We start from the raw sequence: 21742 nt of genomic DNA, 5'->3' as shown, positions 1-21742 counted from the left end.
ATGTCAATTTCAACACTCATTTCATTTTGGTGAAAGGAGTAGAGGGGTTGAAGGTGCTTAGGGCCCTGTACAAATACACATTTCAGTTCTCATAGCAGAGCAAAAACAATATATCCGCTCTTTATAAAAGAGCTTCCTCCCCGTCCTATCCAAAGCACTACCTCTAAATGAGCAATCATACACTCTTAAATCAGGTCTGGAATAGTAATCAGCCTTTTGCCTTTACCAAGTATGGCCTTGCAGCAAATGCTGGCATTAGCATCTGCTCTGTTCTGTGGTTGGTAGTGTAATATTGGAACACCCTGCATGCATTAGAACAAATGCATTGCATTAAGCTTGTTTAGTTAAATGTGGTAGGGCACAGATTCCTAATGGAGTGGGTCATTTCCAAGTACCAATTCGCAAAAACAGCCTGTGAATGTTTAGAGGGTTATTGTTCGAGCAGCAGCACTGTGGCCAAAGATCTGCACCTGTGGCTGGTTCAAATCTCGCTGTCAGCAGAAGAATCCTACTCCCTTGCAATCCTGAGCAAGGCCCTTAACCCCAGCTGCTCTAGGGGTGCTGTACAATGGCTGACCCTGTGCTCTGACCCCAAGCTTCTCTCTCCCTGCCCGTGTGTCTCATGGAGAGCGAGCTGGGGATATGTGCATAGATGAATTCCTAATGCAAGAAATTGTATAGGGCCAATAAAGTGATCTTCAGCTCTAAAGGTGATCATAAGCCTCCAGCTTAAACTACTCCTGGACAGTGCAGAGACAGATACCCAGCAACTACATTAGGGTATTACCGTAGTTATAGCACAAAAACTATGAGCCACTAGTCTCCACACAGTCCAAGATCTTTTAATTTTCTGAGTTGTTAATGGGCTATGTTCCAAATATCAATTAAACTCAAGCAGAGCAAGTACAAAGGGGTAAGAAGTGATTACTCCAGCCTGTAATAAAATTTAATCCCCCCCATAACAGTACATTAAACCACACAGCTTATACATGGAGATGCAGTGCTTTATTTTTCTTTTTTAAAAAGAAAGCCCTTTTTCCTTGAACTTAATTCGGGAAGCTGAGACCCAAGACAAGCATGTGAATTGATGAGCCGTTATGGCTGTGTCCTTTTAAATCTCCCCCAGTTAACCAGCAAAGTCCCAGTCCAGGCCGGACGGAGCAGGGATCCACATACTGACCGCCGATTTCCGAAAGAAGGGGTGTCCCAGGCACGGAAAAAAAAAAAAAAAAAAAAAAAAAAAAAAACAGACTCGCCTTCTGGCAAAAAGTCCAATAGCTAGACCGCGGAGAGGCGGGAGTAGCAAAAGAACATAACTGCGCTCGATTTAAACGAATTGCTCAGCTACTATTAAATTGACGTGGAGAGCTCCGCACAGGAGAGAGCGCTTTCCGAGTTGAGACTAAGAAACGATACCCACAGATTTCCGCTCAGAATACACACCGTCTTTGAATCGCATTTCAGGGACAGTCTATCAAATCCACCCGGTCTAAATCCAGTCATCAGTCTGACCGGGAACTTCACTATCAGCCGATGACAGTCAATTCAAAGTGCGGCCACCTTCAGCGGCACCAAATATCCTACGCCAATCCAGACGCGGTTGGAGAAAGGTCTCTATTTGGAGCTGGTGTACTTGGTGACGGCCTTGGTGCCCTCGGACACGGCGTGCTTAGCCAGCTCTCCGGGCAGCAGCAGGCGCACGGCGGTCTGCACCTCCCGGGACGTGATGGTGGACCTTTTGTTGTAATGAGCCAGGCGGGACGCCTCGGCGGCCAGGCGCTCGAAGATGTCGTTGACGAAGGAGTTCATGATGCTCATCGCCTTGGAGGAAATCCCGGTGTCCGGGTGCACCTGCTTCAGGACTTTGTAGATGTAGATAGCATAACTCTCCTTCCTGCGTCCCTTTCGGCCTTTACCTCCTTTCTTCCCAATTTTAGTCACGGCTTTCTTTGAGCCTTTCTTTGGCACCGGCAGCTTGGCAGGGTCAGGCATCTTTCGCATTCCAGACAACACAGTATCTTTCCTCGCCTGCGATGCAGCTACATAGTGACGCTGCAGGTGCGGCTCCTCTTTTATTAGGGCCTGGATGCAAATCAGGTATTGATGGACGGGAGGCCAGTTTCCCATTGGTGAGCAATGAGTGTGTGTTAGCCAATGAGAATCGCCTCCTCTCATTCTATGAATGAACGGCTACGAAGATCTGTGTGTAGATGGCAGACCAGTCAGAAAAAGACTGCGGGTTTAAATTAGAACGTGGGAACTTTTTGGTAAATATCTACATATGTCAATTCTATAAATATAAATATTACGGTACTCTCTTATAGTTAATATTAAAGATGGGGTACCTTAATTCTAATTAAAACATCTTAATTGGTTAGAATATTCAGACTTTTTAAAATGATATAATTTACCATTTATGTTCTGTTGTCTTGATTTCTCCGCTGATAAGTACCCGTTGAAGCTATCGGTAGCAGCGGCCTAAACTGGATATTCTGGTGATTGTTATTACAGCAGGTTGTTTCAGGGACGCGTGAACTACAACACCCAGAAGGCTTTGCAGTCGCGGCGTACCGACTTCCTCTCCAGAGTCGGTGGAGTTCAAGTGTGTTGCAACAGATAATTCAGTGTTATGTCCACTTTAGCGAAAGCAATGACGGGTAAGTATGTTATCCTTGATCGATTTAAGAAATACTTTAAATGTGGGCAGCATATAAACCCACGTTAATATGGGTGGCGGATTGCCGTAAAGCTTTGACAACTGTAGAACAGTAAAATCCAGTCCTCGGGTTGCAATGCAGGAGAGTTCTGTGAAGCATAATAATATTCTGATGTTATATTTATCTGTCTTTCACTGGTTGTTGTCGTTTTGATAAAGTGATCGTGAATCAGCATTTTAATAATTTCCTCTTGGTATTCTGACGTTTACACTGGGACTTTCCGATATGCTGCGCTGTCACAATTTCAGAAACGAAAATCTTTAGACGCCTTCTTTCGGTTACTGTATCTGTCCGTCGCTATTTAAGCAGTTGGCCGGGGACTGTCCGTCTGATTCTCAACCCAGGCTGTAGGGGTCAGTGGCAGAGGACAGAGCCAGTGTCTGTGACTAGAGTCCATTACTGGCAGAGCCCACTTCTCCTCTCATAGGCTCAGTGTCCCTTCAGTGATCAGAGGGACAGATTATTGTTTGTCCAGCACCCTGGTTTAACAGACCCGTGATCCCTAATCTGGTTAACCTCTGTACTCACTGGTCAGTGTGTTTCTTCACGCAGTGCTGAGCTCAGTCTGTTGTAACTCTTTCTGCTACAGAGCTGCTGGACAGAACTACCTCAGTCCCTGCTCCTGCTGTTAAACGCATGTTTTTAAACATGTGGTAGTATTCTCAAGGATTTTCGGTGTGTCTTTTGAAGTATTTACTAGTTCTATGTACACATTCCTTTATTAATGGTGTTGTTAGGCTGTTATTTTATATTGTACATTCTGTACATTGCAGGATTGCTGAGCTCGTTTCCTTAAAGCCAATGGTTCTTTCAGGTTCAATCCTTCCAAGCTGTTAATCATCTAGCTGAGCTACACACAGGGCTAATTGGAATCATTTTGACAGCTTGCATGGATGGTGCCCCTAAAACAATGAAGTTACACCCCTCTGATGTAAAAAATGCAGTATGTACTAAAATGTATTATTGGGGCAAATCAAATACACCTAAACTCCCTCTACAACCAGAGAGTTTTAAAGGAGGTGAAGTGCATTATGGAGTGTGTGGAATTAATACTCCTCTCATCGGTACTACAGGTGTAACGGTAACAGACTCAGGAAATCTTTCATCCCTTCTGCAATCTAACTGTCAAACAATGCGAAGTAAATCTCCTAAATCACCTGAAACACTGCTGTACTGTCTTCTTTGGTGTACTGTTGTGTTAGACTGTTGGTGTATAGTTTGAATTGAATTGAACAGTGTCTGGCCAAGATACACCGTAACCTGGGAAGAGTATGTTGGCAAGCTTTCCTGAGTGTTCTGGAGTGTTGTGGAATGTTCTGGAATGTTATAGAGTGTTCCGGAGTGCGGGAGGTGAAGGCAGTGCTCCAGAGGGCCTGCATTCATAGGGCTGTGGTCTCGTGCAGCATTCCGGTTGGCTCTGGTGCAGCTCCGCGTGTCCACCACAAAGACGGACAACCTGAACCGGGCGCGCGGACTCATCAAGGAGGCAGCAGGGCAAGGGGCAAAGGTCGTGACCCTTCCCGTGAGTATGGTGCTCCAGCCCTCCTGATCATTCCAGGAGAGCAGCTTGACACGAGGTGTCTCTTGTCATTTTCACAGGATGGATGCAGCTTGAGCCTCATGTTCAGATCACTGGACTGGACTTATTGTCATGGCAGGGCAGTGAGTTTACTGCTGTTTAAAGAAAGTGAGAAAACGTTTGCCTAACGGGGTTGACTAACCTTAGGGTTCAGAGATATTTACTGAGGTTTTTAATTTTAATTTTAAAAGTCCTCAGGTTCAAATAGTACAACAAAGTTTTAATGTTATCCCACCCACAATCAATCATTGGCCCTCACATACTAAGTATGTGAGTGGGAATGTACTGTCAATACACGGCAGAAAACACATATATAAAGCAGGAGGAGCTGCTGGACACTCGAGTAGTGTGGGCTTGTATTCTGCAGATCCTTTCCTATGGCACCCAGTTGACTGACACATACAGTACGGTCACTGTATGTCTTTCTGACGGGATATGTTCACAATATCCATCCATCCACTTTCTACTTGCTTCTGCCAATTCAGGGCCGAGGGGGAGCCAGAGTGTAATCTAGGGAACAACAGGTGCAAGACAGGGTACACCCTGGACGTGACGCCAGTCCGTCTTAGGGCACACACAGACACACATATTCACACCAGGGCCAGATTTCCCAGAAACCAATTTACCTGCCAGTATATCTTTGGTCTGTGGGAGGAAACCCACACAAACAAGGAGGGGACCTACAAATTGCATGTACTGAGCGCTCTAGGTCAAAAATTAAACTCAGGGCCCCGGTGCTCTGAGACTGCAGTTCTAACCACTGCACGGCTGTGCCTATTCCCAGTATCTGTGCAGCATATTGTTGTGTAATCTTCTAAGGCAAATCATGAAAATACTGTTTTTAACATGAACCTTGTGTCGCAAACTCCACATGAGCAGGTCCAGAGAGGACTAACCTCTGTACTGGAAATGTTCGGTGTCAGCCCCTGTTCTGACTGATTAAACGCAGCTGTGCACTCGTGTATTACCTAGTCTCAGAATGATGTTACAGTACGTTTCTTTCAAAGGAAACCCTGTTCAAACTCAGATGTAATCCCCCATCTCCCTGTTAACCTCAGGCTTCTCAGATACAGAAGACATAGATTGATCCCAGGTTCACAGGTTCACAGAGTCTTACAGGAGAGGTAGTGCTGATTGGAGGAGAGGTATGTCTCTGTGATGTCACTGCTAGTCTGCAGGCTCCAGGTGGGTCCAAAGAGTCACTTTAGCAGTGAAAGCCAAGAGAACTCTGACCAATCCACCATTTGCTGCTCTTAGCCATTTCTGTTGGGAAAATCCGGGCCTCAGACAGATAATTACGTGACCCAGGCTTTGCCCAGAGGTAATTGACTCCCACTGGGAAAGTGTGGGTCTGCTGGTTGATAAACCTGGCTTGGGCTCTAAAATATCTAGGCTGGGCAGAAGTTGTCATTGTGGATGTTGAACAAGCCGTCTGTGACAGTTGCCATGCAGTAGGTTTTATTCCTTTTGCCCTTTGTGGGGAAGGATGTGCTCTCTTGCCCTCTTTAGGACTATGACTGAATACGTTGAGAGGCTTTAAAAAATGCGCCAAATGTTATTGCTTCCTGTGACCCCTAGTTGATTTGTAAATGTCTTCCAGTATAAGAGTGCAAAAGCATTGGGAACAACACTAGTTTTGTAGCGTCGGATTAAAAAGTCACACAGTGCAGTGTAGGCAGGCTGTACTTTAACTGAGAGATTGTTATATTAATTGAAGTTTCTCTCTTCCTGACTGGACATGTAGGAGTGCTTCAACTCTCCATATGGCACAGGATACTTCCCCCAGTACGCTGAGCCAATCCCTGGGGACTCCACAAAGATGTTGTCAGAGGCAGCGAAGGAAAATGGCGTTTATCTGATCGGAGGTGAGACCCCCTATCTCTCTCAGCTGTCATCTTCATGACTGTATGTTCAAGAACAAAAGTAAGTTCTGAAACAATATGTAGTAGCTACATTGATCCAAGGATGACGTCCAGACATTTCTTGATAGATGTCCAGGTATCAGATTCAACAGCTGTCCTCATGGCATCTCCTGCATTAGGCTCTTGAGAAAGTTTTCACTCCAGATGTTATTTAGATATAACAGGGAAAACTATGATGCATGCATCTGATATTCAGGTTGTTACCACCATAAATACCACAGTGCAGAAATAAGAAGAAAGATTATTTCTAAAATTTAGTGCCAAGTAATTTTCAGTTGCGCACTGCAAAAACTCAGTGATGAAAATGCACTACCCATATAGCCAACAAACAGCTTAACCTTGTTTTAATCAGTAACCAGCAGAAAACAGAGGTCCAGTCATAATGTTTCACTGGCTGGCATCCCTCGATAGTTCAGAATTCTATTATAGGCCATTGTGCATAATTGGAACTCTCCTTATTCTTACTCTTCTGAATGTGTTGTATATACTGTTAGATGTTTAAGACCAGTGTCCAGGCAGCCCTGTGCTGTGCATGAGAAGATGCTGTCTGTATGTTTTAGGATCCATCCCAGAGGAGGATGGGGGGAAGCTGTACAACACCTGTCCAGTGTTCGCTCCTGATGGGACCCTGCTGCTCAAGCACAGGAAGGTGGGGACCGTTCTCAGTACTGTACTACACACCCACACGGGCGTCCCACTGTCGGTACTGTACTATACACCCACACGGGCGTCCCACTGTTGGTACTGTACTACACACCCACACGGGCGTCCCACTGTTGGTACTGTACTACACACCCACACGGGCGTCCCACTGTCGGTACTGTACTATACACCCACACGGGCGTCCCACTGTCAGGACTGTACTACACACCCACACGGGCGTCCCACTGTCGGTATTGTACTACACACCCACATGGGCGTCCCACTGTCGGTACTGTACTACACACCCACACGGGTGTCCCACTGTCAGGACTGTACTACACAACCACACAGGCTTCCCACTGTCGGTACTGTACTACACACCCACACGGGCATCCCACTGTCAGGACTGTACTACACACTCACACGGGCATCCCACTGTCAGTACTGTACTACACAACCACACGGGCGTCCCACTGTCAGTACTGAACTACACACACGGGCGTCCTTTTGTAGGAACTGTACTACACACCAACACAGGCGTCCCACTGTCGGTACTTTACTACACAAACAGGCGTCCTTTTGTAGGAACAGTACTATACATGTACTCGCTCTGTCATTATTGTACTACACACGGGCATTCCACTGCCAATGCTGTACTACACATACACAGGTGTCCCCCTGCCGGTACTTTACTACACACACAGACATCAGTACTGTAGTACACATACACATTGGCATCCCACTGTCTGGTCTGTATTTGACACACACTCTTCATCGTCAGTACTGAACTCCACATTACTGTAATGCTGTACTACTGTACATTACTGGTAGTACTGTGCTGTATACACTCACAAATACATACTCATGCTGTCAAACCTACATTACTGTATGCCTACAAGTGCCCAGGAGGCTGCAGAGAGATCCTGGACAGCTAATTTCACCGCTCAGCCAATTGTGTGCCACTGCTTGGGGGATCCCAGTCACAGCCTGGTAGTTCTATAATCCAGTCTCGAACCCCTGACTTACCCTGTGTTGTGTCGACCCCCCCTGGAATCCCCTGTACTTTCCCGACTTTCATAACTGTATTTTAAAAGCCTGTATTCCCCTCACAGTTTCTGTCCTTCCCTCAACAGATCCACCTTTTTGACATTGATGTTCCTGGGAAAATCCGCTTCCAGGAGTCGGAGACTCTCAGCCCAGGAAGCAGCTTCTCCGTGTTTGAGACCCGTAAGTGTATTTCCTTCACACCGTTCCAACCTTGATAAACTCTTGCTGGATACTGCAATGTTAAATTTGACTTTTTTTTTTCCCCGAAAATTAAGAGCAGAGTTTGCCTCCAAGAAAGAAAGCTATATATCTACTTTTAAATCAGAGCTACTCCGCCTGCAGGCTTTCCAGTCTTTTTCATTCCTGAAGTGTTCTACGTTCAGCTCCTTAAATACTATATTGATACTATTAGTTATCAGTTAAATAATTAAGGAGCTGGTGGAAAAAAACTCAGGAATGGAGCGAACTAGGAGGGCTCAAGTGGCGTAGCCCTGCTGTTAATCATTTTTAAACCATAATTATTTGCTCTTTGCCTTGATATGTGTTTGAGTGGTGTCATCTTCCCTTGTGCCCTAATTCCCAGCGTTCTGTAAGATTGGGGTGGGCATCTGCTACGATATGCGGTTTGCTGAGCTGGCCCAGATCTACGCCCAGAAAGGTGAGAGTGGACATACTCTGAGTTTGGGGTCACACAGCGCTATCTCTGCAAATCAGGTGAACAAACCTGTTTCTGTTGAGATGGACTGTTTCCTTGAGGCAGCAGTGGTTCATGTGCAGTAATCCCTTGGATTTATATCTACTGATCTAATGTGTCAAAATTAATTCTGTGTGTGAATACTTATGATGTCTCCTGCCAATACAGTGCAAGATGCGCTGGAATTGTGTCCTGAGCTGTTGTGACTGGATGAGAGCTAATCAATATTTATACCCTTAATTCACGCTCTGGGTTCTCACTCTTCATTGTTTGTTTCAACATAAAGCTGAAAAGAATTGCTGTTCTTCTTTGTGAAGTCGCAAAACTAATTCGCATACACAGTCTACGCTTTTACAAGGAAAGACATGTACACACCCTATCCTGGAAGGGGTTTCCCTTTAAATATAAGCATAATCAGGTTTAATATTAATTACGTTTTTAATATTTTGTGCAAGCTTTCTGGTTATGGACTAATGCTCTGCCGATGTGTTGGCACACCTCATTCTCTCTGTCTGTGACAGGGGGTGATGTGAACCTTGACCGCAACAAATGGAGGTTCTGCAGGCCTGGTGTTTTAACATCAGTGGGACAGTGGGGTGCAGACCTCGGCTTAGAATTTCATTTGGACTTTTAGCAAAGTTGTGTAACAGTACAATTCAGCACTTGCTGGCATTTAAACACTTGTTTGCTATTTCTAAGCCTGTGATAGAATAATGAATCTTGGGTGATGATCTGAAAGTTGCCTGCAGTTTTCTCACTGGTCTCCGGTGTGTCCCCTCCCATCCTGAATTCAGGCTGCCATCTGCTGGTGTATCCAGGAGCTTTTAACATGACCACTGGACCAGCCCACTGGGAGCTGCTGCAGAGGGGCAGGTTAGTATCTTGAGGACTATACCATCTCGGATCAGGCAAAAGGGGTGTGAGTAAATCATGATTTTTTAAAAAGGGATTAACAAGGGACAGCCTGCCAGTATCTGCTCTTGACCAAAGCTGGAAAGGGCACCAGTCCATCACAGGGTCAACACACATTCTGTAGGTGTCCAAGCTAGAGACACGTGTTAACAAAGCAAGTCTTTGGAAGCTGGGAGAAAACCAGAACACCAGGAGAAAAACACACGTGAAGCTGAAGAGAACATTCTGACTCCACACAATCCACTAATCCAGAACCTGAATATACATCACACCCTTGTGTTGTCCTTAATTGTATTATTAATTGAATTGTGATGTTCATTCCAGATGGAAGATTAAGGGTAGAGCAGACGGGAGTTCTGCAAACTTTTAGTTTTTTCTCTCTCTAACCCTTCCTCTTCCTCCTCATCCTCAGGGCTGTGGATAACCAGGTGTATGTGGCCACAGCCTCCCCAGCCCGGGATGAGAAAGCACCCTACATTGCCTGGGGCCACAGTAGTGTGGTCAGCCCCTGGTCAGTGCTCTGTCCTGACATCTGCCTAATGAGTTGGTGGCCTGCTGTCTGTTTGCTGCCTTTTCAGTGGTTCTCTTGTGTCTGCTTCAGTTCTGCTCTGCTGGTTTGTGCTCAGCTGTTCCTGTGAGGGTTAAGTTGCTCCTGTTTGTGTTCAGGTGTACCTTCTTATGTTCAGGTGTTCCTCTGTGTCTGTCTGCTATGCTGGTTTGTGTTCAGCTGTTTCTGTGTTGTTCCTGTTTGTGTTCAGGTGTTCCTCTGTGTCTGTCTGCTCTGCTGGTTTGTGTTCAGCTGTTTCTGTAAGGGTTTAGTTGCTCCTATTTGTGTTCTGTTGTACCTTCATGTGTTCAGGTGTTCCTCTGTGTCTGCTCTGCTAGTTTATGTTCAGCTGTTCCTCTGTGTCTGCCCTGCTGGTTTGTGTTCAGCTGTTCCTCTGTGTCTGCTCTGCTGGTTTGTGTTCAGCTGTTCCTCTGTGTCTGCTCTGCTTGTTTGTGTTCAGCTGTTCCTCTGTGTCTGCCCTGCTGGTTTGTGTTCGGTCATCGTGAATGGATACTGTAGTGTGATCGGATCGACTGTGAGTGAGTGCTGTTCCTGAACTGTGAAACAGATGTGTAGGAAGAGGGAGTAGCGCCACTCACCTGTGTGTCGGTGTTGGCAGGGGCGAGGTGGTGGCGAAGGCTGGCGCGGATGAGACCATCGTGTACGCTGATATCGGTGAGTCCCCATTACGGCCTGACCGAACCCCCCAAACCTTTGCTCCACTGCCGTACAGTTGACGCATAAAAACCCAATTCAGATCCAAGCTACAGTTTCAGGGAGGAGCAGGAGAAGAGTCTGTGTGTCCAAGGTGTCTGATAGGAAGCAGACTTGTTCTGTTGAGTCCCAGTGGGAACACTTGGGCACCCAATAGGAATGGGACCCCTAAAGAGAAGGTGCTCGATAGCAGACTACCTCACAGATTTTTATTAAACATTCTTGCAACTCAAGAACCAAAATAATTGTATAGATAAAGGTCATTATTGGATGACCATTAGGGTTCTTATACATTAAGTAACTTTAATTTGTTGTAATCCTGCCATAGAATAATAATAATAATTCCTTATACTTATAAAGTGCTTTTCTGGAAACTCCACTCAAAGCGCTTAACAGGTAATGGGGACTCCCCTCCACATGGATGATGCGATGGCAGCCATAGTGCGCCAGAACGCTCACCACACACCAGCTATCAGTGGGGAGGAGAGCAGAGTAATGAAGCCAGTTCATAGATGGGGATTATTAGGAGGTCATGATAGGGGTTATAGGGGTTATACCCCTACTCTTCAAGAAACACCCTGGGATTTTTAATGACTGCAGAGAGTCAGGACCTCAGTTTTATGTCTCATCCGAAGGGCGGCACTTTTTTACAGTATAGTGTCCCCGTCAATATACTGTGCATTAGGACCCACACAAATTGCAAGGTGAGCACCCCCTATTTGCCCCACTAACACCTCTTCCAGCAGAAACCTTAGTTTTTCCCATCCAGTTGTCTCCCATCCAGGTACTGACCAGGCTCACACCTGCTTAGCTTCAGTGGGTTGCCAGTTGTGAGTTGCAGAGTGATATGGCTGCTGGCCATATCAACTGGCCAAAATCAACTGTTTGGTAAATTGTTAAGAAGAATAAACACACTGGTGAGCTTAGCAGTAGCAAACGACTTGGTAGACCACAGAAGACCACAGTAGTGGATGACTGAAGAAGACTTCCATTATTATTTCTAAATATTTTACCTGGTGTGAAATATTTGGGCTCTGGGAACAGAAACTCACATGGCACTTCCTAAAGTGAGCACTTACAGTACCTGCCTTGCAGAAGTGACAGGCATGCATGCAAATTGTCTGATGAAAAACCTACAGGCAAGGTGCGAATTACGGGGGAGCCAGGGGGAGCTTAGCTCCTCTGAATAAGGCACATGCTCCCCTAAAGAGAGCATTTGCAAACTTTTAGGGGGTCTCTAAAATATGGAACCTGTCAATTTATAAAAATTTCCTATTTATATGTGTCACTTTTTTTCCGGTATAGACTACATTTATGTTTCTGTTTTGAGCATGTTGTTGCCATAGAAATAGCTAAGCAACTTAATACTATTACTGATCAAGGCCATGGTGGTGCTGTTACAAAAGTAGGCAACGTTTCTTCTTTAGATTTTCACCTAACAAGCAGACAAGCTAACAAGTCACTCTTGGTTAAGTTTTCTCAACAAAAAAAAAGTGCACAGTGAATTTGCAGAGAAAATTTTCATTGACATTCAGTTTTCTATATATGTTACTGAAACGTGACAATCATGCCCAAGAGAAAACGGGGAACATTACTTGCTAATTTTGGGTTCACAAAACAACCAAAACTGGGTGCTCTGACTGTTGCTGCTAGGAGTTGCTCGTCAGACAACTTCACGGGCAACAGGACGGACCCCAAAGACAGCTGAGCCCAGATCTCTGTGGTCACTCCTATTTTAAGGTCAGAGTAACTCCTGTTAAATTATAACTATATATAATAGCGTGCTCATTTTGTATGAGCTAGTTGACTGGCCCTTCATGTGTAATGTGTCCCCCGCGCCTCCAGGGGTGAGCTCCCCCTAATGTCAAGATATAATTCGCACCCTGCCTACAAATACTACCTTCTCTTACTGGCAGAGGGCATTATTTTCACTTTGACATGTCTGTTGTTCAACCTATACACAGTATCTAAACTGCCCCCTGTATTATATTCCAAACTTGTCTTCAGGGTTTAGTGTTTGGATGTTTTATTTTTTATTTAGATATAATTTAACCAGATTACCCCCATTTACCCCCAGTCCCATTTACAATAGCAAGCTGGCCAATATGCTTACGTGCACATTAATGTTGCACAGAAAACAAGGCAGTAAAAGAAATAAAAGTATGATTAATAATATGTACATAACAGAACTGAACATGGTTATATTACCAATCGCAAACACTGGGTCAGAAATCATGTAATGAAACAAATGAAGATGCCTTCAGACAGAAAGGTACTGTAGATACTATAGTTTTAGATCACATGGCTAATTATTCCTGTGTCTGAATATAATAAATGTGATCTTCGAAAGTACAATCTGACAAAAGTAACGTGCCTTAAAATGTAAGATAGTAGAGGCAACTGTAGGGAATGCTGAAAATATCTGAATTAATTTAAACCAGCAAAGGTTCTGTCTAGTACACAAGGAGAGCCAATAAAAGAAAAAAGAGTAAAGGTCCTAATGTCGAGAGGGACAACATTGATCCAGTTGTGATCAATCACGGGATCAATCATATGGCATTGTGGTTCAAGGTTGAACAGGTCTACGGGCCATTCTGTACGAGATGAGTATAGACATCTTCAGTTGTGCACACCTGGGGCAATACGGAAAACAAGATACTGCATGTTGCGGACACCACCTTGGCTTGTGGCTTATTCGTGAAAAAGCTATCCAGCCAGAGGCCTAGATATCTATAAGGTATGACTTACTCCAACTTTGGTAAAAAAAAAAAGTAAATTGTGACAACAGGGACACAAATACGGTTCCCCTTAGCATATTGACCTGGTCATTTTAGACTTTATGCATGCTACACTCTTAAGAAAATTGTATTGAAGAAAGGGTTAAAGCAAATAAAAGCTAAATCTTGTTTCCATGCTGCAGATTAGTGGAAAAGTCTGCCAAACAAATCAGAATTAGCCAGCACTGGGTATTGGTCCATACACGGCAATCGGCAGCTTGTAAAACCCTGAGCGGCTCACACCGCTGTGAAATGGGAGCCTTGCGATAGCTGTGACACTGTGCGTCCTGTGTTCCAGACCTGCAGTATCTTGCAGAGGTGAGGCAGCAGATCCCCATCCATGCACAGAGGCGCCACGACTTGTACAAGGTGAGCGCCCTGCAGGATGGTTAGGGGACCCCAGCGCTCCCCGAAAACGTGCACCCCTCATCAGAGACATCACTTCCTGCTGCCCGGCACCGATCCCACTGCAGAATCTCGGCACCCGCCATGACTGCACTGGACTGACGTCTGTGATGCCGGGCTGGGCTGGGGGTCAGTTCTGCTGAGGGCTTTGGAAGAGGCCGACTGCTGGCGTATTCCAAGCGAAGGATTGTAAATGTGAGGAATCTCTGGACATCACTTTGGAGATGTTTTTTGTCTGCTTCTTTGCTAATCAAAGATTTATAAAGATGCTCAAGTGTTGATCAGCCTTTGGCTCATCAATGACTGTTAAATGTGCAGAAGCAATGTGGACAGCCCTTGTCAGGAAAACTCAATCGTGATACCTAAACTTTTCTTATACCATGATTTGGCCTAGATCTTCACCAGGCTTAAGAAAGTTCTGTTTTTCTGTAGTTATGGAGGAGCACTTAAAAAAATCTCAAAACTTTTAGCAAGTTTCTCTATGAAAGTATCTGCAAAACCTCTTTTTGTAAATGATTGATTTGCAAGTGAGGCTACAAATGGAATAAAAATAAGTATTTTATGGTTAATACAATTGTATGGTATGAGTGATTAGCTTCTTAATTACTTTTCTGACACATTTGTTCAATGGGGTTACATTTCTGACTTATTGCATTTCTCCATTGAGAAGAAATTAGTTTTTATTAAGGAAAGAGCTGGTTTAGCCTGATCCCCTTCAGTGTGGATCACCTCTGATTCAGCTCACTGTGTGATGGGCTCTTGTATGACAAGTGAAACTGTAGTGGAATTCAGTGACAGGTAGGTTGAACTTCTGCCCTAGTTCACATTTTCCAACCAGCGCAGATATCTTCCACCCAGACAAGGGCTCCCTCGTGATTCACAGTCATGAAGCTTCGGCAGGTGCTTTAAGTGCACTCACTGTAGGGGAAAAAGCAAGTCTGCATTTTCTTGATGGATATATACACTGTAAATGTCCTGACATTTGCAATGCAAGTCACAATCACATCCAGTCAAGATGCAAAAGGTGAAGATGGCAGTGAAATAAAACTGCCAAAAACCCACAGAACACAGTCAGCACAGTATTAATCAAGTGCCAGGATGTTGCAGATCACTGAGATGGTTCAGTGCTGCTTGACAGACAGGAACTGGTGACATAAGAGCCGAGTCAGTAAGTGATGGTCAGTCACAGGTCTCTGGGGTCAGGTACTGTATCTGAAAAGAGCAGGTTTCAGTTTCTTTCAGAAGATGGGGAGTGAGCCTGCAGTTCTGACTGTGGCAGGTAGATTATTTCACCTCTAGGGGGCAGCACGGAACCAGGACTCAGAGCCCGTCAGTGATGACACTGCTAGTCGGGGTGATGAAGCAGATCCTTCAGGTTGGGAGGTATGCAGGCTTAGTCCCTTTGGAAGCCATTCAAGCACAAACCAAGGTAGAGAATCTGATGTGGGCCAGACGCTGATGTAGAGAGACAAGGAGGAGGAACATGAGAGTGTTTGAGGAGATTAAAGACAAGGTGGGCTGCAGTGTTCCGTGTGAGCAGGAGCAGTCTGAAGGTAATACACTATTAGGAGTCAGCTTCAGCCTCCCTAGTGTTTTCTACAGATACGACAACTTTGGCTGTTACACATGCAGCTTAGTTTTGTTGAGGAAAAACCAATCTGGTCATCTAGCAATTGTAATTAACCCTAAACGGAATCTTCTTCTACTCTGTTTGCAACAGCTCAGGATAAAACTGTCCCACCAGTTGCTGACACGAAGTATTGTAGTAGTAATTCATCACATTCACCCGTCCAATCTCAGCCAGGTGCTCTTTGTGAGTTACACCATTACTTTCTACCTATGCATTCAGAAACCTCTCTCAGTTGGCCCTTTGTGACCCTAAGGCACGATGCAGAAAAACAAGCTATGCACATCTATTGGTTTTAGATTTGCTGTTTTTACAAGATCTGTAAATCCACAAATCCATTAATTAAACACTGCTGAATCACTAATATGCCTGTGCTAAACTGGATGGCACAAACACTGATATTCTGGTGGTGGTGGCAGGGATCAGTAGCATCTCTAAAGTAGCTATTTGAAATAAATAATTGATTATTATTGATGGCAGCCTGAGACTCGAGCTGACTCAGTATTGCTCCTGTAGGGATAAAGCATGGACACAGAGGGAGTCTGCAAGTAGGTCTGAGGTCCTGTCCAGATTGAGACTGACAGAGAGATGGCAGACCAGAGCACATGTTCATGATAAACGTAGTCCTGGGAAAGTGTCACTCAAACTTTGCGTTTCAAGCTCAATAGCTTCCCTAATTTCAGTCCACTTAGAGCTACGGTATTTGGAAAACTCTGTATATAGAGGCTACGTGCCTCTTCCTTCTGTAAATGTTGCCCTGTGACAACTGATCCTGCAACTCCCCTGGCAACAGCTTGCCTCTCTCCTGGTCAGCTCCTTCGGCTACAGATCCGTCTCTGTCAGGACCACCCTGTCCTAGTCCTCCTCGATCCCCTCGCTGTATCCCGCTTCCAGATTCTCTGGATGAAGCACACAAGGCAGACACAGTGTTACTGACCAGCTGAGTGCTGCATTTACACACAAGTCGACAGTGGACTTGTGTGCTCGGAGACATGTCACCATCTGTCCCATCATCCTCTTTTTCTCCAGAGCTACATCGTGGGAGTATTAGCATCTGTCATGACTTGATTTAGTTTTGCAAAAAGTTTTTAAAAAATCATTAGCAGTCATAAAACATAAAAACCAAAAATGAGTGAACCACATTTTTGTATTTTGATATAATTCAGTTTTCCATTATTTAAATTATTTGTGGGTAGTCAAACAAAAAGGATGTTTTCCATGACCATTTCAGAAACGGGTAGATCAGGACCACTTGCTGTACTTCCATTCCAGGTCCATCCCAGAATTCCGCTACAACCAGCTCCTTAATTATTTAAGTGATGATGAGCACTGCAAGATCCATACAGCAGTTGTGTGCAAGATCCATACAGCAGGCTGAAATTTGAATAGCCAAGATGTCTCAGGAAAGCTGTTTTATGTACAGTGATCCAGTATTGCTGGGTAAGTGTTGTCACTGGCAGTGCTGGAGATGTGAAGTAAGGTTGGGTCTCCTTGATCTCACACCTGTGAGACCATACTGTCCAGGAACACTGCACTGTGGCGGGCAGAGTTACCTTGATCTGCTTGGGGTGTCCTCTCTGATTTCCTGTCCAGCCTGTTCTGATACAGCAGGACTCCAGCCACCAGGATGGCCACCATCACGCACAGCACTGTGCCGCACAGCCACATTCCCTCCCAGCCAGTGCGCCCTGATGTCAGGGCACTCGCGGGACGGATCAGCAGTCCGGATCCGCGGCCTGATCGATCCACTGGTGAAGGCATTAAAACTCAAGTAAGTGCAAGTTCAACAGCAACACCAGCTGTGTCATCTAGAGTTCTGTAGTCCAAAAATACACACAATGTGTAAATAAAGGCTATTATACCCAGTTTTAACCCTAAAATGCTGAATTCTAAATAAAATTAGAAGATATCCATCCATCTGTTCTCTACCCACTTCTTCCAGTTCAGGGTTGCAGGTGAGCTGGAGTCCATTGTCGGGCACACACAGATACACACACTCACACTGGGGCCAATCGTCCCAGAAGTCAATTAACTAACCAGTATGTTTTAGGGCAGTTTTATGAGCTAACTGGAGCACCCAGAGGAAACATGGGAACTTGGGGAGAACATGCAAACACCATACAGACAGCACCCCAGGAATTGAACCCAGGGCTCTAGGGCTGTGAAGCAGCTCCACCAAAATCAGGCGATATCTCTTTGTTAAATAAGTGTAACCACAGTGGCTTTCTATTAATAAATTATGTAATAATAACATGGAAGGGGGTGAATGCTAACTTCCTGCGGACTGCCAAGAGCATGTCATCAGTATGAATGAACTAGGAACTAGGAATAGGAATCTATAGGAATCTTATCCTATAGGAATCTCAACTACATTACCTTGAAAAGCCACCTAAAAAAAATTATATAGTGCCTTTAAAAGTAGCTTCTCAAAGCGCTTTGCAGAATGACAAAACCAGAGCATAGATTATTAGCTTATACTCCAGCATTACTGGTCCTCGTTTATGAAGCTGGGCAGACTGGAGCCACTGAGGTACAGTACCTTTAGTCGAGGCCCAACAGCAGTGTCAGTGACTTGAACCCACAACCCTCCAGTGACAAGTCCGGAGATCTACCTACCTACCTACACTCTGCCACATGCACAGTGTGTGTGGTTAATGAATAGTGCTCTGCTATGCTGTGCCCGGAGCGCACTCCCACTCCTATACAGCAGACAGTATTTACAAGACCGACCGCCTCACCCCCAGGTCTTCGTACTCACACACAGCGACAGGGCCTCACCTGCCACAGCGAGACACACAGAGCACAGGCGCTGCAATGGGCCCTCCCCGCTGTCAGTGAAGTAGCAGTCGTAGTCCTGAGCGTCCCCCGCCATGATACCGGACAGCCGCAGGGAGAAGTTGCCCGCCTGCAGCCCGGCGGGGAACAGCTGGGTCCTGTTGCTGTACAAGGGGTCCTGGTGGCCCAGCTGGTCAGCACCAGTCACAAAGCCATGAACCAGAGCGCCCCCCGTCCTCCACTCGATGGCCAGATACCTCACCTGGAGCCCCCGCGCTCCACCGTAGACACAGAAGAGCACAGAGGATCCCCCAGCGACGCCGACGACACAGTCGTTACCTGAGCCAGGCAAGCAAGCAGAGCTCAGACTGCCAGTAGTTATATACAGGGAGTGAATGATCAGACCCCGTGCCCAGGACAGATATCAGACTCGTGTCTTGCTCATGCTATACATTATACACACACATATATTTTAATCCTCCCAGTGCTAATCTCTCAGGAAATACACGGATTTACAAATCTGGTTTGCAATCAGACGCTTGTTAGTATTATAATAACATACAAGTGACTGAATACAAGGTCCAGTATGTGCAGGTTATCCAGCCTGTGGTTTGCTGAGCCCAACGTATTAAATGGCAAAGACATTGACAAGCTCAACACAACACAATACAATTAGGCGGTGCAATATGAACAACGGGACACAGGAGGAAGCTTGAGGTAAGTGCATTTAAAAGTAAGAACAAGAGGCACTATGCAAAGGGTTGCGGGAGCATGGAACAAGTTGCTCAGCCATGTTGAAACTTGTACGCTGACTTTTTTCAAGAAACACTATCATGCCGGTGTCCTTCGGCTTGCGGTTGTCCTGGGAAACTGCCACATTCTCACGAGGACTCACAGTTTCCAGGGGTTTTGCTGCCCTGGCTGACCTTTTGCTGACCTTTTAGTGATCTGTGTTAATTAGCTTATAATTCAATTCCCATGTTTCTACATAAAGCCGTGGCCCTGCATTGACGGCACTTGGTTGATTTGTCACAGCACCTTTGTCTCACTTTCCACAATTATCTTGCTGAGCTACAGTAGACAGTCTTTACCTTGCACATAAGTTGTAGTCTCAGGACTGCCCTGAAACCTGTTTAGTCCTTTTTTTTGCTGGCTTTCTATTTGGTTTCTCTGTACCTGAGCCTCCCTTAATCTTTCTCTCTTTTTGTCACGAAGTTTGCTATTCGGTTTCTCCATAGCCGTAGCAACAGTTTTCAGCTCCAGCGTTGCCCCAGTGCACTGAGCCGGCCTTTGCTCTGCACAGCAGTCTCAGCAGCCTCATGCCTACCCTTCTAAGACTTCCGGCTCCTTTCCCAGGAAACCCACAATTTGGTTTCTCCCGTACACTAAGCTCCCTGTCTTCCCACCGGAGGATTCTGTTTGACAGCAAACCTGGCTTCCAGTCCCAGGCTCTGCACAGCAGCTTCAGCTCTTTGCATTGCCTGACGCAATCTCTGATTCTAGCCAGCACTTATCACATTTCAAACTGCTTATGGCGGTGTCAACCCTCTAGTTTACCGACCTGCCCCCCCAACACCCCTGAGGGTCTGCCATTCCAAGCCTGTTCGGTTCCTTTCAGGGGTCTCGCTATTCGGGTTCCTTCCATACACAAGACTCCCTTTTTCTGCAGGGCTGTTGAGCAGCCTTTCTTTCCGCCAGGTATGCAGTTGGGCTGGCTTCTCCTCCTGGTATCATCGTTTCTCCCCATTACTGACCGGCCTGGGCAGATCAAGCCCCACCAGCCCATAATTCATCATCTCGTTTTCATCCTCCAGTCTCCTGCGCTTGGGTTCTGACAAAGCACCACTCAAAACATTACAAAAACAGGACGCCTCGATTTGTTTCGGATCGATTCATTCCCATCAGTCAAACTAATTAGATTAACAAAATTGCCTCCTGTTTTTTAATGTTTCTCGTGTCCTTATTATCTATAAGCAGTGATGCCAGGCTGCTTATGGTAACCTGGCAGAGTTCCATGTTAATATCTGCACATGCCATTAATGTACAGTAACTGTGCTGGACATACCTGTGGACACACAGTAGCTAATGAAGTTCAGAAACAGCCCAATCCTCCAGGGCAGCTCCATTCTGCTGGCTGAAGACAGAGCTCTGTGCCTTTTGGAAGAAAGGGCTGGTGGGACATAAGCAGGGACACATCTGGACTGAAGGCTGAGATACACATTTTTCCCCTTCAAAAACACTTACTCATAAGGTCCAGGTGACAATATGCTTCTTATTTATCCCATGTACTGTAACTTAAATGAGCAGAACACTCAAAGCATATTTTGCAACATGGTTATTAAATGAAACTGGGAGAACTACAAACATGCAAAAATTCTCAAGCGGTTTATCTGCCTTACAGGGACAAGACCAGCCTCAACAAGCCTGGTGCAAGATTGCAGAACCACTTTATCTGACCTTGTTTCAAAGGCATAAGATACTGAATGTATTCTATTATCTACTACCATTATATCATATACCGTATACTCTTCTTTATGCAGCTGTTCTACTGTATAAAGTCTTACTCATGTAGTCGAATATATAAAAATACTCTTCATGTTACTATGTGAAAAATACTACATTAAAAGCTCGTATATTTTTATCAAAGCGGTAAACACTTTAGAATTTCTAGATACTTACCATTCCTTATAATTACAGTACTATCAAATTGTAGTTTTCAAGTTGGCTGCGTTATTTTATTTGAGGTGATAGGAAAGACACTGTACTGGCTGTGACACGCCAAATCCCTGCTGTTAAATTAAAATTAGGTTTACCGTTTCTTGTTGGTACAGTTAAAATTGCTAATTTAACAAATTATTAACATTACTGTTTGTCTCTTGTACCCAGATAGCTCTTCTCTGGATATCATGCTAAAAAAAACCTCATTCTAACACATAACATATACTAATGGCAGCTTGCTTTTGTCCTAATTACTGCACCGTCCTTCACTTTTCAAGCCTGCAATGCCCAGAGGGTCTTCCTGTAATTCACTGGATAACTTTACAGGACAGGTTAAGAAGTTATTCTGAGTATGCTGGAGAAAAAGGTTTAACCTGCCACTCACCCACCATCTCAAGTTTGTTTTAGAAGCTCCAGACTCCGCATGCAAAGTACAAATGCAAAAAGAGTTTGACAGGTCTGGCAGCTTTTCCGGAATCATTACCTCTTCCCCAACTGGTTCTGTAGCGCCTGTTCGTCTCGCTGGCTGCTGCCCAAAGCCACAGCAGACTGTAAACAAGGGGAACACAGGAACACGCTCCTCGCATTCTTCATATTCGCTCACATAACAAGCGTTTAGGACCTGAGACGATTAGACATGGTCCGTGTGCAGCTCTTCTGATCGAG

General features: G+C 45.2%; 3 protein-coding genes across 7 annotated transcripts; 1 reads left to right on the top strand and 2 right to left on the bottom strand.

Annotated features, from left to right (window-relative positions):
* Positions 1-983: 983 nt before the first annotated feature.
* Positions 984-2062, bottom strand: LOC148676544 (histone H2B type 2-F-like). The gene has a single exon (XM_088608583.1). The coding sequence runs from the start codon at positions 1999-2001 to the stop codon at positions 1615-1617; it is 387 nt and encodes a 128-aa protein (XP_088464709.1). The 5' UTR covers positions 2002-2062; the 3' UTR covers positions 984-1614.
* A 452-nt stretch (positions 2063-2514) lies between these two features.
* nit2 (nitrilase family, member 2) lies at positions 2515-14530 on the top strand. The gene is made up of 10 exons (XM_088608527.1): positions 2515-2657; positions 4121-4239; positions 6041-6161; positions 6779-6867; positions 7994-8087; positions 8491-8565; positions 9396-9474; positions 9926-10024; positions 10680-10735; positions 13850-14530. The coding sequence occupies exons 1-10, from the start codon at positions 2630-2632 to the stop codon at positions 13942-13944; spliced, it is 855 nt and encodes a 284-aa protein (XP_088464653.1). The 5' UTR covers positions 2515-2629; the 3' UTR covers positions 13945-14530.
* On the bottom strand, positions 12784-21608 carry LOC148676542 (uncharacterized). 5 transcript variants are annotated; one of them, XM_088608549.1, is made up of 5 exons: positions 21462-21605; positions 20424-20528; positions 18362-18697; positions 17137-17331; positions 12784-16482 (listed from the first exon to the last, which is right to left on the bottom strand). In XM_088608549.1, exons 1-5 carry the CDS (start codon positions 21466-21468, stop codon positions 16439-16441), a joined length of 687 nt encoding a protein of 228 aa, XP_088464675.1. In that variant the 5' UTR covers positions 21469-21605; the 3' UTR covers positions 12784-16438. The 5 variants fall into 5 exon arrangements, with proteins under 5 accessions (XP_088464675.1, XP_088464686.1, XP_088464697.1 ...); XM_088608560.1 differs by having other exon boundaries at positions 12784-14874; XM_088608571.1 differs by having other exon boundaries at positions 12784-17331; positions 21466-21608.
* Positions 21609-21742: the final 134 nt, after the last annotated feature.

This window comes from Lepisosteus platostomus, chromosome 2 (genome assembly GCF_059453375.1).
Source record: "Lepisosteus platostomus isolate fLepPlt1 chromosome 2, fLepPlt1.hap1, whole genome shotgun sequence".
In the NCBI taxonomy this organism is placed as follows: Eukaryota; Metazoa; Chordata; class Actinopteri; order Semionotiformes; family Lepisosteidae; genus Lepisosteus; species Lepisosteus platostomus.
The sequence above is the reverse complement of the archived record's forward strand: the minus strand, read 5'-3'. Positions and strand labels throughout refer to the sequence as shown.